The sequence below is a fragment of the Kogia breviceps genome, chromosome 8 (genome assembly GCF_026419965.1).
Source record: "Kogia breviceps isolate mKogBre1 chromosome 8, mKogBre1 haplotype 1, whole genome shotgun sequence".
NCBI classification, from domain to species: domain Eukaryota; kingdom Metazoa; phylum Chordata; class Mammalia; order Artiodactyla; family Physeteridae; genus Kogia; species Kogia breviceps.
This window is the reverse complement of record NC_081317.1, coordinates 81,253,162-81,267,848: the sequence shown is the minus strand read 5'-3', so window position 1 is coordinate 81,267,848 and position 14,687 is coordinate 81,253,162. Positions and strand designations below refer to the sequence as shown.

General features: G+C 37.3%; 1 protein-coding gene across 2 annotated transcripts in view; it reads right to left on the bottom strand.

Moving 5' to 3' along the window:
- Positions 1-14,687, bottom strand: part of PCSK5 (proprotein convertase subtilisin/kexin type 5) — a 464,407-nt gene that overhangs the window by 204,113 nt on the left and 245,607 nt on the right. For both annotated transcript variants that reach the window (XM_059071201.2, XM_059071200.2), the window contains exon 10: positions 12,856-12,959. In XM_059071201.2, the coding sequence (XP_058927184.1) occupies positions 12,856-12,959 (104 nt within the window). The remainder of the gene's footprint in view (positions 1-12,855; positions 12,960-14,687) is intronic.

Here is a 14,687-nt window from a genome sequence, read left to right as displayed (position 1 = left end):
GGCTTCCGTAAGAAAATGTGCCTGTATGTGTATGTATGTATATTCTTTTTTTTTTTTTTTTAGGTTCTCTGCTAGATTCTGCATGTTTTTTTCTTTTTTAAAATTTAATTTAATTTTGTTACAGCAGGTTCTTATTAGTTATCTCTTTTATACATGTTAGTGTATACATGTCAATCCCAATCTCCTAATTCATCCCCACCCCACCCTTCCCCTGGCTTTTCCCCCTTGGTATCCATACGATTGTTCTCTACATCTGTGTCTCTGCCTTGCAAACCAGTTCATCTGTACCATTTTTCTAGATTACACATATATGCATTAATATACAATAACTGTTTTTCTCTTTCTGACTTACTTCATTCTGTATGACAGTATCTAAATCCATCCACTTCTCTACAGATGACCCAATTTTGTTGCTTTTTGTGGTTGAGTAATATTCCATTGTATATATGTACCACAACTTCTTTAGCCATTAGTTTGTTGATGGGCATTTAGGTTGCTTCCATGACCTGGCTATTGTAAATAGTGCTGCAATGAACACTGGGGTGCATATGTCTTTGAATTATGGTATTGTCTGGGTATATGCCCAGTAGTGGGATTGCTGAGTCATATGGTAATACTATTTTTAGTTTTTAAGGAACCTCCATACTGTTCTCCATAGTGGCTGTATCAATTTATACTCCCACCAACAGTGGAATTTACATTCCTTTTCTCCACACCCTCTGCAGCATTTGTTGTTTGTAGATTTTCTGATGATGCCCATTCTAACCAGTGTGAGGTGATCCTCATTGTAGTTTTGATTCGCATTTCTCTAATAATTAGTGATGTTGAGCATCTTTTCATGTGCCTCTTGGCCATCTGTATGTCTTATTTGGAGAAATGTCTATTTAGGTCTTTTGCCCATTTTTTGATTGGGTTGTTTTTTTAAAAAAATATTGAGCTGCATGAGCTGTTTATATATTTTGGAGATTATCCTTTGTCCGTTGATTCACTTGCAAATATTTTCACCCATTCTGAGGGTTGTCTTTTCAGCTTGTTTGTAGTTTCCTTTGCTGGTAAAAGCTTTTAAGTATCATTAGGTCCCATTTGTTTATTTTGTTTTATTTTTTTTAAGAAGATGTTGCGGGTAGGAGTTTATTAATTAATTAATTAATTTCTGCTGTGTTGGGTCTTTGTTTCTGTGTGAGGGCTTTCTCTAGTTGTGGCAAGTGGGGGCCACTCTTCACAGTGGTGCGTGGGCCTCTCACTATCGCGGCCTCTCTTGTTGCGGAGCAGAGGCTCCAGACGCGCAGGCTCAATAGCTGTGGCTCACAGGCCTAGTTGCTCCGTGGCATGTGGGATCCTCCCAGACCAGGGCTTGAACCCATGTCCCCTGCATTAGCAGGCAGATTCTCAACCACTGCGCTACCAGGGAAGCCCCATTTGTTTATTTTTGTTTTTATTTCCATTACTCTAGCAGGTGGGTCAAAAAAGATCTTGCTGTGATTTAAGTCACAGAGTGTTCTTCCTATGTTTTCCTCTAAGAGTGTTATAGTGTCCATCCTTACATTTAGTTCTTTAATCCATTTTGAGTTTATTTTTGTGTATAGTGTTAGGAAGTGTTCTAATTTCATTCTTTTACATGTAGTTGTCCAGTTTTCCCAGCACCACTTACTGAAGAGACTGTCTTTTTTTCATTGTATATCCTTCCCTCCTTGGTCATAGATGAGTTGACCATAGGTGTGTGGGTTTATCGCTGGGCTTTCTATCCTGTTCCATTGACCAATATTTCTGTTTTTGTGCCAGTACCATACTGTCTTGATTACTATAGCTTTGTAGTATAGCCTGAGGTGAGGGAGTCTGATTCCTCCAGCTCTGTTTTTTTCCCTCAAGATTGCTTTGACTATTCAGGGTCTTTTGTGTCTTAACACAAATTGTAAGATTTTTTCTTCTAGTTCTGTAAAAAAAAAAAAAAATGCCATTAGTAATTTGATAGGGATTGCATTGAATCTGTAGATTGCTTTAGGTAGTATAGTCATTTTCACAATACTGATTCTTCCAATCCATGAACATGGTATATCTCTCCATCTGTTTGTGTCATCTTTGATTTCTTTCATCAGTGTCTTATAGTTTTCTGAGTACAGGTCTTTTACTTCCTTAGGTAGGTTTATTCCTAGGTATTTTATTTTTTGTTGCAATGGTGAATGTGATTGTTTCCTTAATTTCTCTTTCTGATCTTTCATTCTTAGTATAGGAATGCAAGAGATTTCTGTGCATTAATTTTGTATCCTGAAACTTTACCAAATTCATTGATTAGCTCTGGTAGTTTTCTGGTAGCATCTTCAGGATTCTCTATGTATAGTATCATGTCATCTGCAAATAGTGACAGTGTTACTTCTTCTTTTCCAATTTGGATTCCTTTTATTTCTTTTTCTTCTCTGATTGTCCTGGCTAGGGCTTCCAAAACTATGTTGAATGACAGTGGCAGGAGTGGACATCCTTGTCTTGTTCCTGATCTCAGAGGAAATGCTTTCAGTTTTTCACCATTGAGAATGATGTTTGCTGTGGGTTTGTAGTGTATGGCCTTTATTATGTTGAGGTAGGTTCCCTCTATGCCCACTTTCTGGAGAGTTTTTATCATAAATTGGTGTTGAATTCTGTCAGAAGCTTTTTCTGAATCTAATGAGATGATCATATGGTTTTTATTCATCAATTTGTTAATATAGTGTATCACATTGATGGATTTGCATATATTGAAGAGTTCTTGCATTCCTGGGATAAATCCCACTTGATCATGGTGTATGATCCTTTTAATGTGTTGTTGGATTCTGTTTCCTAGTATTTTGTTGAGGATTTTTGCACCTATATTCATTAGTGATATTGGTCTGTAATTTTCTTTTTTTGTAGTGTCTTTGTCTGGTTTTGGTATCAGGGTGTTGGTGGCCTCATAGAATGAGTTTGAGAGTGTTCCTTCCTCTGCAGTTTTTTGGAAGAGTTTCAGAAGGACGGGTGTTAGCTCTTCTCTAAATGTTTGATAGAATTCACCTGTGAAGCCATCTGGTCCTGGACTTTTGTTTGAAGATTTTTAATCACAGTTTCAATTTCATTACTTGTGATTGGTCTGTTGATATTTTCTATTTCTTCCTGAGTCTTGGAAGGTTATACCTTCGTAAGAATAACCAAATTCTAAGAATTTGTCCATTTCTTCCAAGTTGTCTATTTTATTGGTATAGCATTGCTTGTAGTAGTCTCTTATGATGCTTTGTATTTCTGCAGTGTCTGTTGTAACTGCTCCTTTTTCATTTCTAATTTTATTGATTAGAGTCCTCTCCCTCTTTTTCTGTCTGGCTAAAGGTTTATCAATTTTGTTTATATTCTTAAAGAAGAAGCTTTTAGTTTTATTGATCTTTGCTACAGTTTTCTTTGTTTCTATTTCATTTATTTCTGCTCTTATCTTTATGATTTCTTTCCTTCTACTAACTTTGGGTTTGTTTGTTTTTCTTTCTCTAGTTCCTTTAGGTGTAAGGTTAGATTGTTTATTTGAGATTTTTCTTGTTTCTTGAGTAGGATTGTACTGCTATAAACTTCCCTCTCGGAACTGCTTTTGTTGCATCCCATAGGCTTTGCATCGTCGTGTTTTCATTGTCATTTGTCTCTAGGCAATTTTGATATCCTCTTTGATTTCTTCTGTGATCTCTTTGTTATTTAGTAACATATTGTTTAGCCTCCATGTGTTTGTGTTTTTACATTTCTTCCCTGTAATTGATATCTAGTCTCATAGTGTTGTGGTAGAAAAAGATGCTTGATATGATTGCAATTTTCTTAAATTTACTGAGGCTTGATTTGTAACCCAAGATGTGATCTATCATGGAGAATGTTCCATGTGCCCTTGAGAAGATAGTGTAATTTGCTGTTTTTAGATGGAATGTCCTATAAATATCAATTAAATCTATCTGGTCTATTGTGTCATTTAAAGCTTGTATTTCCTCATTAATTTTCTGTTTGGATGATCTGTCCATTGGTGTAAGTGAGGTGTTAAAGTCCCCCACTATTATTGTGTTACTGTCGATTTCCTCTTTTATAGGTGTTAGGAGTTGCCTTATGTATTGAGGTGCTCCTATGCTGGGTGCATATATATTTATAATTGTTGTAGCTTCTTCTTGGATTGATCCTTTGATCATTATGCAGTGTCCTTCCTTATCTCTTGTAACATTCTTTATTTTAAAGTCTATTTTATCTGATATGACTATTGCTACTCCAGCTTTCGATTTCCACTTTCATGGAATATGTTTTTCCATCCCCTAACTTTCAGTCTGTATGTGTCCCTAGGTCTGAATTGGGTCACTTGTAGACAGCATATATCCAGGTCTTGTTTTGTATTCATTCAAAGAGCCTGTGTCTTTTGGTTGGAGCATTTAATCCATTCACATTTAAGGTAATTATTGATATGTATGTTCCTATGACCATTTTCTTAATTGTTCTGAGTTTGTTTTTGTAGGTCCTTTTCTTCTCTTGTGTTTCCCACTTAGGGAAGTTCCTCTAGCATTTGCTGTAGAACTGGTTTGGTGGTGCTGAATTCTCTTAGCTTTTGCTTGTCTGTAAAGCTTTTGACTTCTCCATCAAATCTGAATGAGATCCTTGCCAGGTAGAGTAATCTTGGTTGTAGTTTCTTCCCTTCCACCACTTCAAATATATCATGCCACTCCCTTCTGGCTTGTAGAGTTTCTGCTGAGAAATCAGCTGTTAACCTTAGGGGAGTTTCCTTGTATGTTATTTGTCATTTTTCCCTTGTTGCTTGTAATAATTTTTCCCTGTCTGTAATTTCTGTCAATTTGATTAGTATTTGTCTCGGCGTGTTTCTCCTTCGGTTTATCCTGCCTGGGACTCTGTGCTTCCTGGACTTGGGTGGCTATTTCGTTTCCTGTGTTAGGGAAGTTTTCGACTATAATCTCTTCAAATATCTTCTTGGGTCCTTTCTCTCTCTCTTCTCCTTCTGGGACCCCTGTAATACGAATGTTGGTGCATTTAATGTTGTCCCAGAACTCTTAGGCTGTCTTCATTTCTTTTCATTCTTTTTTCTTTATTCTGTTATGTGGCAGTGAATTCACCATTCTGTCTTCCAGGTCACTTATCTGTTCTTCTGCCTCAGTCATTCTGTTACTGATTCCCTCTAGTGTATTTTTCATTAACTTTATTGTATTGCTCATCTCTGTTTGTTCTTTAATTCTTCTAGGTGTTTGTTGTTTAATTCTTCTAGGTCTTTGTTAAACATTTCTTGCATCTTCTCACTCCAGTGGGTGGACTTCTGTGGAATAATTGTTCTCCAGTTTGTGAGTCACCCACCCAGTCACCAAATCCCAGTTATGGGATTTGATTTTATTGTGATTAAGCCCCTCCTACTATCTCACTTTGGCTTCTCCTTTGTCTTTAGATGTGGGATATCTTCTTTGGTGAGTTCCAGTGTCTTCCTGTTGATGATTGTTCAGCAGTTAGTTGTGATTCTGTTGCTCTCACAAGAGGGAGTGAGCGCACGTCCTTCTACTCTGCCATCTTGAACCAATCTCCTTGTATGTATATTCTGATAAGTCTGTCTTGTCTTAAATCTTTTGGGGGCATCTTATTTTGGAACTGGATTCAGAATCCAATTATTAGTGATTTAAAGAACTCCATTTTGTTATTTATAGTTACAATACACTTTTGGCCTGAAAACAACATTGGCCTTGGTTGACCACCCTTTGTAACTATGGGGTTTAGGGCTTGATGATTTTTATCTTTGCCTGAAATATCAATTGTAACCACAAAATATCAAGCTTTCCTATCACGAAGGATAGCCAAACTCATTTGCTGAAAGAAGGGTTTTAATAATACCTAAGGAAGTCCAGCCTGTTTAGAATTAGCGAAATCGAGTTTCATCAGGTGATTACACAAAAAGAGACATCAACTGTCTCTTAAGTATACAAATTTTGCATATTGTTAAAGATCATATTTTAAGCTTATAGCTTTTATACTGTATATTCATGATTAAAGAATTGATAGGACATTGATAGCTACAGTCAGTTCAGATTGTCATTAGTTCTTATATGTTGAAATAATTACAACTTTCAAAATTTAGTAGGCTGAAGTTGATATTTAAACATTAACATTAATTTGCAAAACAGAATTTAAGTATAGTTGTGTTTATATATGATTATAGTATAGTCATTGATATGTGATTATGGGATAAAAGGTATGAAGACGTATTGTGATAAGTTCATTACAAAGTAATACATTTTCTCTTGCCCACTCAGGTAATTTAATTAATTTCAATCGCAAAATAGCATTCTAATTCACAACATAGTTTCATATCTGTATCCTCATTTCACAGTAGAAAGCTGTGACATATGAAAATACACTTTTAAGACTCTTTGTCACGGCTCTTTTTATGTTTGGTATTTTGCAATTTCAAAGCACTGTTCTTTCAACTCAGCCTTCTCATTATGTTTGGTATTTGTTACCCACATTCTACAAACCCAAGATACAAAGACTTTAGTTGGCTTCCTCAAAGGCCAAAGAAAATATCAATAACAGACTCTACTAGAATAAAGTCCTTAAGATTGTGGCAAAGCCACAAAACTACTCAAAACCTAATTCCCTTCATTAACTAATTATGTTTTGTAAAGAGATAATAGTCGTACAGTACAATCATTGTTTTAATTCTATTTTGAAGATGGATTTTAAGTGTGAAAACACATGTATTTAAAACTTTTGTATTTAGGGATGAAAAAACAAAGCAAAAAACCCCCAATGTCTAACAAACCTAACACTACCATTCAAAGACCAGTGCAGAAAAAATAACATTTTTTATTTGCAGAAAATATTTTAAAATCTCACATATTTAGTAGGTATGAATAGAACACTCTTACGGGGCAAGTAGACATTTTGGATACAAGACTCCGGATTAAGCAATGACCAAGCAGACTGCTGTCAGGGGTTCTATATCGCTGTTCCCAGGTAGATATTTAGGTAAATCATCCACCAGACAAAAGAATAAACGTAAAATCCCTAAATTATGTGTGATTCATATCTTTTTTTAAAATAAATGAGCAAGAAGGTAAACTCATATATTCAGTGATCAATGAATGCAAAAATGAAAGGTTTTAAGTTAATAAATAAATAGGAGTTCATAGAATACAATGTAATAAACATAGAATCTTGAAAGAAAATCAGGTGGTGTTTCTAGGGAGCAAATTTTATTAGGTGGGATCAAATGTACTTACATCCCTCTCTGCATTTTAAGAGAAGAACTAAATGCCTTATTTCTGAAAATTGGATCAGGACTGAAGTCAAGCATCTGATTCAAATACCCCCTCTGACACTGACCAGATGAATAATGTTTCACTTTGACCTTTCTTTGAAAACATGATGTGCAGATTTCCAGTTAAGGTACATTATGTAGCTTTAATCATAGCTACCAACATCACATCAGCATGCTAGGTGGCAAAGATAAGATATTATTTGTACAGTGACATAATAAAATACAATATAGCTTTACCCTTTCAAATGGTAACACATCAGATATCACTTTATATACTCAAAAAAAAATTAAAAACACCACATTTCAAAACCTTTAGTTTCAGTTCAACACATGGCATGCTTAATGGTTTCAGCACATCTAATTCTTTTTAATAAGTGTTAAAACTGAAAGCAAGACAGGTAGGTATTAAAAATATATTGGAACATCTTAAAATTACCAGCCCTAACAGTGGAAATAAAATGACGGCGATTAAAAGTAATAAAGGTTATTAAAAGTTAAGGGCCTTTGAGGCTAAGAAGTCATGTTAGACTGTCAATTGTTTTCCCCACGGTGGGAAATCAGTTAGAAATTAAAAAAAAAATCTAGTAGTTTAGTTGTGGTCAAAGAAAGAGTCAGTGGAGGATGGGGAGGTTTCAGCAACATGCTGGTAGAAAAAAAGAGACTTACATAGTCTGGGAGGGCAGTGAAATGGAAGGCGTGGTAACCTCGCTCACTTAGTTGTCATTTTTGATTTTCAATGACATTTTTTTCATTCTTTCGCCTAGTAAAGATGACAGAAGTTCCTAATTTATTATCTGACGTCTATTCCTGTTCCTAGATTTAAGAGAGTTTAACTGTAAAATATCAAGTCATCATATCCAAATACAGACACTTTGAAAAAAAAAACTACAGCACCGATGTTGCATGCATTCAATTATACTTCTCATAACTGCACCCGCAAACCAGAGATAAGGACATGGGGGAAAGATTCAGCGAGCACAGCCCAGGAGGCTGGGGGAAAAAGGGGAAATCTGCAGGGTCTTCAGATTAAAGCAGTAGGAGGGAGGGGCTCATAACAAAGAGTCACGTTCTTCCTGAAAGGCTGTGAGCCATGGATTCTAGAAGAATGCAGAATTCAAGTCCTCTGCATGGCTCTAGGATCCATATACTCTATAGGTACAAACAGAGCTGGTCAAAATATAAATGGCATGCCACAAGAGAGATTCTCTCATTAGGGGGCTTCTGTTGCTCAGGCTGGGCTGCATTTTAGATGATGAGAGAAGGGTCATTGATACTTTTATAAACATGAACCTGGCAGATTGGTTGGGCTTGACCGAAGGGAGAAAAAAGTGCAGTGTAAATTTCTGTTCTGTGTGTAAATCATAGCACAGCCAGATCAGAGCAGGCAAAGTCATGGGGCCTCGGACGTTTCCTTCCAACTCTCCTCTTTGGTTGCACTTCATTCAGCATGTGTTGGGCTGGCCTGCTGAAGGTGAGCAGGACATATTTGTGAATAAATGAATGAAGAGACTGCATAACTTAAATTCCTTGAAGAAAACCACCCTGATGGCGAAAACCCTCAATTCTACAGCTGACTTGTACATTTTAAGGAGCAAGAGGGGGGTATTAAAAACAGTAGAAAAGAAAAAAATAGGAAAGACTTATAAGAGCAAAGGGAAAAAAAGGAGAAAGAAGTAATATTGAAGAAATCCCCAAACAAACAATTTAATGCCAAAGTCGTCTCCAGGAACGGCAAATGTTGCTCAGTAGCAAAATACTGGAATTTGGATTTTAGTTCTGTAGTGGCAAATACCACATCTGTTCATGTGGTCTCATATAAATACTTTCCTATTCTCATGCATAATCTCAGATTCTTTGCTAGGTGCATGATATTTATTCCATTTATTATTAAAGAAACTATCTCTGGAGGAGGTTTAAAGTCAAAAGGTGTCTGAAATTTAGCTAGGATTATTCACAGGATGAACAAATCTAAATAACATCTAGTTAGTTTCCATAGGTATGCATTCATTGGATTATGTTTATTTTGAAAAACAAATCTGCAAGATATTTTAACTATAAGAGATTATTATTATTATTGAAGAAGCATCAGGACAGAATCATCTCAGTTCAATTAACATTGTTAAAAATTAAGGTACCATTAGCATAAAAATGTTGATGAGTGGCTTCCAGCTTTGGGGCTGGCTTTACTGTGAACTGATCTCAATATAGGATGGTTTATAGAGTGCGACCATAATGAGAGCACAGAGAAAGGGGAAGAAAGTTCTCTGCACCCAGCTCATCCGTATGCAGCTCCGCTCTCAGAGAAACACACAGAGGAGCCAGTCCTTCAAGGGCAAATTCCTTGCCTGAATGCAATCTGTCCATGCCAGTCAACAAGAAGCCAGCAGCTGCTTCTGGAGGGAATCCCCTTCCAGGAGCCAGGAATCCAGGCCCATAACACATGTGGGTAAGAGTGGATCAAGTCTGCCTTGAGAGGAGACCCACACCAGTCTAGTTCCTATAACATCTGGCTCTGTTCTCTGCTTCGGATGGACCACACATGGGTAGGTCTGAAGAAATGTAAGGACATTGTGTGAAATGCACCTGGCAGGGTTTGGGGAAAGACTGATCTGTAGGGTGTTGGCTTCTCCAAAGTTATCAGTGAAAACTAAGACTATCAAGTCTATTGATGGCAAGACCCCCAAACCTAACTGGTTGCTACTCTGAGCTGCTTCTGCTTTACCTGATGAAAAGGAAATTCACATGTTCCTACTGACGGCCCAACTGCAGAAGAGTACCTGCCAAGCAATTTATGAAATTCTGGTGGTTTCAAAAAAAAAAACAAACAAACAAACCCACTCTTCAGACAAGTTAAATCGCTCAACATGAGGGCACAACAGCAAGCCCAGGGAAGCACAGGTGTTTTCAGATTCGTTTCATACCTACATCTCACTCAGCGTTAGGACTAAACCAAGTGGTAAGAGGGAGTGCACCCAGGGCTGCAGGCTTCTGCTTGCAGGCAACTTCCGTTTTCTCCTAAGGAGAAACATTTGGCCATGTGTTCCCGCTAAGCAAGGCCTGCAAAAGCCGGCTGACCTAATTTAAAATATGAGCTCTCATTGCATGAACCTCTTCCAAGCCTTCACTATTTTTTGTTCGTTCAGAACTTATTCCATAAAAAGTCAGCCCATCTTTTTCCAGTCCTAGTGACCTGCATTCTCTCCTTCTCGGAAGCATGTCACTTCTCCTGCTAGCCTCTGCCGTAATCACTTTTATTTGTGGGACGCTAGGGAGGGGATGGGAATGCTTCGAGTAGGGAAGAAAATAGCTCTTAAAAAATCCTTCTTATTATGATCATGTTTAGATGAAATATGGGGCTTGCCATCAACAAAATTACAAAACAATTCCACTGGGAGTCCAGACGGTTCAGGGTAATTCATCTATGAAAAAGTGAACTTTAATTGTTACTCTTGGCAGCAATCTAAGAGAAGAGTGAAATATTATACTAAATATTGCCACGTGCAATAGTAAAATGCTCTTTCCTCCCTGCCAGAAGCAGTGTATGGCCCCCTTCAGACTCAGGTTTGGATCTGGTGATTTAGTCTAAATCCTCGGCTTCCCCCTCTCCAAAACCAACAGAGGTTTTCAAAAGAGTTGCATTTTTTATTAGAACCATTTGCTCTTTTTAAGTTGCCAAAAAGGAGTAAGTAAAACTAAGAATTTTATTTGGGTTAAAGTTGATTCCTCAGCTTCCTTGAGGTCAATGTACTTAGTCTGTGAACCTTCTACTAAGAAGTTCATTGCAGTGTTGAACCAGCCAGGGTTTTGATCCCTTCTTCCCCCCTCCCCAAACCCAACCCCTTGGCTGCCTGGATTTATATAGTCGGGGCTGGAAGCATGGGGAAGCTAATCAAAAGGAAACATACATATGGCAAATTACATCCTGGATTTTCTAGAACAATTGAAATTTCAAATATTTTTGATGCTGCACATAACATTTGCTATTCTGGAACTACGTGTCTTTTTTTTTTTTTTTTTTGCGGTACGCGGGCCTCTCCCTGTTGTGGCCTCTCCCGTTGCGGAGCACAGGCTCCGGACGCACAGGTTCCGCGGCATGTGGGATCTTCCCGGACCGGGGCACGAACCCGTGTCCCCAGCATCGGCAGGCGGACTCTCAACCACTGCGCCACCAGGGAAGCCCCAGAACTACGTGTCTTGATTTGGGCTTCAGAAAATGTGATCCCAACAGGTATTTACAATGCTTTAGATTAAAAGCTCATCGAACACTGCTGCATTATATAGTTTACAAGCACAGAAAGGTATTTGATAATACTCGAAAGCAGAGGGACATTCTTTTTTTCTAAAAGTGAAGTCTTCAGTGAAGATGTTAATCAAAGAACTCTTTTATATGGCACTGGTTCCCTGGCATATTGATAGGTTTTGGCAAAGCATGATTAGTAAGCTGCTTGCAAATAATTTTTAAAATTATACGTTACATTTTCAGCATGAATATTTATATACATTGGGTATAATACACTAAGGATACATTAAAATCATATGTTAGATATCCTATGTAGATAATATTATTCAGCTTCTAAATTGTTTAAGTTGGGAAAGCTAGGGCCCAGAAAAATTAAATGACTTGCCCAGGATTATTCAGCTTATTACCAATGATCTGAGGACCAGAACCGTAATTTTTAAGTAGATATTCCTTATGTTATAAAATACTGTTTTTCATCCTTAGGGATATATAATGATACAAAGATTATTTGGGAGTAAATTTAAGTCTGCAGATACAACAAAAAGTAATCTTTGTTGTAACTTAAATTAATGGATTAAAATTTAGATTATCTGAAACCTGAGTAAAGATACTACACTATAGGACATCTGCTTTATATAATTATTTTCTTTTGATTATAGCATATGTTATGGATGACAATAAAAAAATGGCTACCATTAGTAAGATAGTTTGAGGGAACTAGAATCCCTATCAGCCATGGGAAAAATAGTCAGCACTTATTATATCCTGTGCACACTTGCCTAAGACTGCGCATTATAAAGCTTCATAAGAACTTTTAGTTTATGCTGAATGTCTTTTAGTCTTAGAATTATGCCTGTTTTTCTATTTGTGGAAGGTCTGAAAAAAAACCAACAAAAACAAAATATGTAGAAAAGCATAGCCTAGCAACTAACAGTGCTACCCTCAAACGAACAAACGATACCAGCTATTATTGACTGGAAGTAATCACTCCAGAAGGTAAGGAATTTTTAAATACACTGTTACAGATAATCAGATAATCAATGACAGCAAAGAATTAAGTAATGAGGAGCCCCATAGGTCGACAATACTTGGAAGTTGGTTACCTTTAAAGAAACTGACCTATGATGTGGGAAGCCAACGAAATCTGCCTTAAATGTGTTGTTTTAATTTAAAAAAAAAAAAAGGAACCTGCCTTTTTTTTTTTTTCTACTAAGAGGTCAAGCTCTTCCTGTGTCAGTACAAAATTTAAAGTTTCTTTGGATGGGTTCTATTTCCTGCTCTCCATTTAAAATGGGGGAAAAATAAAAATATTTTGCCTGTGACAAAATATGAAAGAAGTTCTCACCCTTAAAACCAGCAGCATTGGTTTTCCAGTCATTAGCGTTCAAATGTCCTGCACGGGAAGTCCTTACAATAACATGCTGCACGTCTCTCCAGGTCAGAAACGGACTGGGGAAAGACAAGGTAAGAATCATTGTACCAAAAAAAAAAAAAAGATGGGGGAAGCAGAGAGTCACAAGCAAATTAAAAAAGCAAAAGCAGAAGGGCAAAGTACTAAAAACAAAGGGTCAGCGATTTGGGTTTGGGATAAACAAATGCCAAATGCCGCTCTTGTTCTCAACTTGGAGAAGTGACATTAGTCTCAGGGAGGCAGAAAATGTAACCTTGAATTTGAGAAATAATGTGATATTAGTCAGCGTAAGTTTTTAAAAGGGTGAAGATTTCCAGTTTCCTCAACAAAATGGCTCCCAATTCTGGCCCTGTCATCCTTCGTGTAGACTCTTGCATCATCATAAGAAAATTACAACAGCTAAAATCAAAACTGAAGGGCTCTTGAACATTCCTTGTTCAGTTGTTTAGCCAGGCACTTGATGTTAATTTAACAAAGAACTTAGCAATGTTAACCATTCTGCATGGATGTGTGGGATACAGAAGAAGTATCAACTGAAACCAAGTCTTCATTTCAGTGTTCTCAAAGGAAGAGGAAGTGGTACAGAGCCCAAAACTGGGTACCCAGGCACAGAAAACTATGGGAGTGTCTTAATTTGCAATAAATAGTTATTAAATTATTGGATACCTATTTCTTATGGCTGTTGGCACTGAAGATCACAAAGACACTACTGAATGGGAGATACTTTCATCAAAGAACTGCAATACTAATAAACACAGAGAAAACAAATCCAAGTACATATACACAGTCTTTTGTTCTCTTTCAAAGAACATGTTATTTACTAAAGCCATTTGACTCAGTGCATGCATGAAATTCTAATCAGGATACTTATTCAATTCAGTCTTGAATGTGAGGTGTGACAGTTTTTTTACTTAACTAGGAAATATGGCAACTTATCATGCAGCTTGTATAGTTATTTTCTTTGCTTCTCACCTGCCACCTTCATTTTAGAAGGATATTTGCAAAGGATGGGTTGGAACATTTGGAGGAGGAGACACAATGACTTGCTACCTTCCTAGAAGTGTGACAGGGGCATGTGGTAATCTCTGTACCCCCTCATATGGGCACGTATGCACACTGGTGTCTCCCAGGCAGAGGGAGAACATGGTATCTTTATAGCTAATTTTCAATGATGAAGTTGCACACTGCTTCACTTGATACTACATTTTCCTATCACATTCAGCATATATGTGTTTTTGAGGGTGGCCTCCTAATTAGAGGGGGCCTGGAGATCATATTCTGGTTCCTTCATTTTCTACGTATGTGAAATTGACTTCCCAAAGTGTCAGTTTCTCCACTTAGAATGTGGATGTTAATATCTACTTTACTTCGTTGTACCAACTGAATCAAAGTATAGTTGTCCCTTGAACAAGGAGGAGGTTAGGGTCGCCGACCTCTGAGCAGTCAAAAATCTGAGTATAACTTATAGTTGGCCCTCCGTAGCCACGGTTCTGCATCCATATATTCAACCAACAGCGGATCGTGTACTACGTATTCAGTGAAAAAAATCTGTGTATAAGTGGACCTGTGCAGTTCAAATCTATGTTGTTCAAGAGTCAACTGCCATGCCAAGTACTTAACCTTGTTCCTGGTGAATAATAAACCATTATAAGTGGTAGACAGTACATCATTTTGCTAAAGTAAGAGCCACAGCTCCTATTTAGTGATTTGAAAATGAAGGAGATGGGGAGACAAAAGTACTACAGAGTACTTATACCTTTTTGTTA